Source organism: Lactuca virosa, chromosome 3, assembly GCF_052849685.1.
Source record: "Lactuca virosa cultivar CGN04683 chromosome 3, Lactuca_virosa_CGN04683_v6, whole genome shotgun sequence".
In the NCBI taxonomy this organism is placed as follows: Eukaryota; Viridiplantae; Streptophyta; class Magnoliopsida; order Asterales; family Asteraceae; genus Lactuca; species Lactuca virosa.
Genome location: NC_136428.1, coordinates 188,386,585 through 188,389,681, shown reverse-complemented (window position 1 = coordinate 188,389,681; position 3,097 = coordinate 188,386,585). Strand labels below are relative to the sequence as shown.

Genomic DNA, 3,097 nt, shown 5'->3' with positions numbered 1-3,097 from the left:
CAAGTTGGGTTCCACCCATAGGATGCTCCATGGGAGTTACAAACCCATGGGTCATGGAAATGAAGAGTCATGACACATTAGGGTTTACATGGTGTAACCCTAGATGTGTCAACACTATATAAGAAACCCATTCTCCACAAAAATAGGCTACACTAAGAAACAAGAGGGCTAGAGCCGATTTTGCAAGTGTAAGATTCTCTCAAAGTTTACTCCTTTGCATTTGGTGTTGTGTGAAGCATTTGAGGCATCACACTTGGGGTGCTAGGCTCACAAGGTTTCAAGGATCATAATCAACAACAAGGTAAGTTATTCTATCTTTCATTCAAGTTAAAAATGTTCCCCATGTATGCTAGATACGAATATAACCTTGGACTTCAACTTTGCATGATTATTAGACAAACATAGATCCAAGGTTATTAGGGTTGCATGTACACTTAGGAAGTGTTAGAATGCTCAAAACCCATCAGTATGAACTCACAGATTGACGTGGGATCCGAGTGTAAGTTGCTAGGAATTTTTGAGTGTCAATAAAAGCCTTGGACACAAACGGATCCTATTTAGCATGAAGAAGTTCATATATATACATTAGGTGAGGGCATAACACTATTCGTTATGGAAGGAAACCACCTTAGGGACTAGGAAACACTTAAAACTAAGTGTTAGAATCACATGTGATTGAAAATGGGGAGTTTACGGTCGAAAAAGGAGTTTACGGTTCATGGGCTTACGGTCTATGAGTTTACAGTCGTAAAAGGGGTTTACGGTCCATGGGTTTACGGTCCAGGTGTTTACGGTCCAAGTGTTTACAGTCCGGGTGTTTACGGTCGTAAAAGGTGTTTACGGTCCAAGTGTTTACGACCGTAAACAGTTCGACGAGAAGTGCGATTTTTCGGTGTTTCAAGGCCTTTTCTAGTCTTCTGGAAGTGTTCTAAGCTTAGTTTCTATGTTTAAGAGGGTGTTGTGGCAACTTTGTGCCACTTATATAGAGTTTACGGTCAAAGGAGATTGCCTTGACCGTAAACACCCTTCTGGTCATGATTTCTAGATGTTTAACAAGTGATTCTTGTATCCAACAAGCTAAGGGTAGAGTACTTACGAAATAGAAGCTTGAAAGGGTGGTTAGAGTCCCAAAAACACTAGTGTGTGTTCTTGGTGTTCTTGGTGAGAGAGAAAATCTAGAAAATGATGAGATTTATGAGCTAAGAACATGGATTTGCCACTAGAAATTAGATAGAAACATAATCAAGGTGAAGAATCACTTACATTATTGAGGATCTTTGAGAAAAATTGAAGTTTGTAAAGAGAGAGAGAGTAGAGAGAGAAAGCCTTCTGGAGTGTGTAAAGTGAGAAATGGAGGCCACTCATCCCTTATATAGGGGTGAGTTTACGGTCAGGAAGTGGGGGAGGGTTTACGGTCGTAAACAACGTTTACGGCCGTAAACAGAGTTTACGGTCGTAAACCGGGTTTGCGGCCGTAAACTCCTTTTAAAGAGTCGTTTGGCCCGAATGCTATGTTTCGACTTAGAAAACTTCGTTTTCAAATACGGAAGTCGATCGAACTGAGTTTAGAATATTTCGTTAGACCAAAAATTATACTAACGTGAACGGAAATAAATTCGAAAACATTTATTTAAACGTAAAGTCCTTCCCAAACTATCAAATTTGACGGAATTAGATAAGAATCCAAATTTGATTAACGGAAATTTAATAAGGATAACGGAAAAGTTTCGGGTTGTCACAAGTTATTTTATGTCGGTATTCCTTACCCCTCTTGCGGTTATTCATACTCTGGAATCTCTGAGGGCTAGATTTTTTTGGGGTGCTGAGTTGGATGAGAAGAGGATGCATTGGGTCAATTGGAATAAAATTCTAACTTCTAAAGAGGTTGGAGGGCTTAAGGTGGGAAGTATCTTTGCTTTTAACAGAGCTTTGATGTTTAGGTGGCATTGGAGATTCTTTCATTATCCTAACGTGTTGTGGGTGAGAGTTGTCAAAGCTATCTATGGGCAAGACGGGGGTCTTTCTTCCTTACCTTCTAGTGGTTATCCGCCGGGACCTTGGAACAACCTTATCCGTATGATTTCCAACCTCAGGAACAAGGGGATTGATCTTCTTTCCCTTTTTCTTATTAGGGTGAGAGATGGTGCTTCAATGAGTTTTTGGCATGACAAATGGTTGGATGATTTGCCTCTTGCAGTTATTTTTCATAGGATTTATGCTCTAGATATTCATAAAGTGGCCTCTGTCAGAGATCAATTTCTTTTAGGATAGGATCCCAACATTCTTCGTCGTGCCCCAAGGGGAGGTATTGAGCAGTCCCAATGGGATGTTTTTCTAGTTTTGGTGATGAAGTTTCGGTTGCAGGATAGACCTGACAGATTGAGTTGGCTTAGTGACGTGACAGAGGTGTTCTATGTCTCTTCTGATCGTGCTATTATTGAATCCAGTACTCTGGCTATTACAGGTTCGGAAAGTAGGTGGAATAATTGGTTCCCTATTAAAGTTAACATTCTTATTTGGAGGATTGGGAATGGGAGTATTCCTACTAGGGAGAGATTGGCTTATCGTGGTTTGGAGTTGCAGTCCATCTTATGTCCGGTGTTCCTTTGTGATATGGAGACTATCGATCACATTTTTGAAGGATGCGGGGAGTTGATTAATATATGTAGCCGTATCGCTATATGGTAGGATGTTCATCATCCTGATCATTTCACCATTACTAATATTTTTTCTTGGCATGATTCGGTACTCCTTAGGGGTGGGTAGTGAAAGGCTTTTGAAGCAGTTATTTTTTCTACTTTTTGGTGCTTATGGAATTTTAGAAACTCCACAGTTTTTGGAACGGTCACTCATAGGAAATCCATGATTTTTTATGAGGTTGTTGAGAGGGCGTTTTTTTTGGATTTCCAATAGATGTAGAAAAACTAAGTTTAGTTGCACTGATTGGCTCCATAAACCTGTTTTTGCTACCCTTCTCTTGTAATGTGTTTTTCCTAGCTTCTTGTTAGGTTTTTCTTTTATTTTTTTTTTAAAATTTTCTACAGTTCCAAAAAAAATTAATTAACAAGCTCATTTCTTTTGAAAAAGCCTCCATTAT

At 39.4% G+C, this 3,097-nt stretch overlaps 1 protein-coding gene across 1 annotated transcript; it reads left to right on the top strand.

Moving 5' to 3' along the window:
* Positions 1–1,749: 1,749 nt before the first annotated feature.
* LOC145164311 (putative mitochondrial protein AtMg00310) lies at positions 1,750–2,688 on the top strand. Its single transcript, XM_079083040.1, has 2 exons — positions 1,750–2,244; positions 2,365–2,688. Exons 1-2 carry the CDS (start codon positions 1,750–1,752, stop codon positions 2,686–2,688), a joined length of 819 nt encoding a protein of 272 aa, XP_078939166.1.
* Positions 2,689–3,097: the final 409 nt, after the last annotated feature.

Bases quoted from the DNA above. Each gene is read 5' to 3' on its own strand.
- LOC145164311 (XM_079083040.1), top strand. From the start codon at position 1,750: ATGTCGGTATTCCTTACCCCTCTTGCGGTTATTCATACTCTGGAATCT. The intron at 2,245-2,364 runs GTCAGAGATCAA...TTTCGGTTGCAG, and splicing joins ATATTCATAAAGTGGCCTCT to GATAGACCTGACAGATTGAG.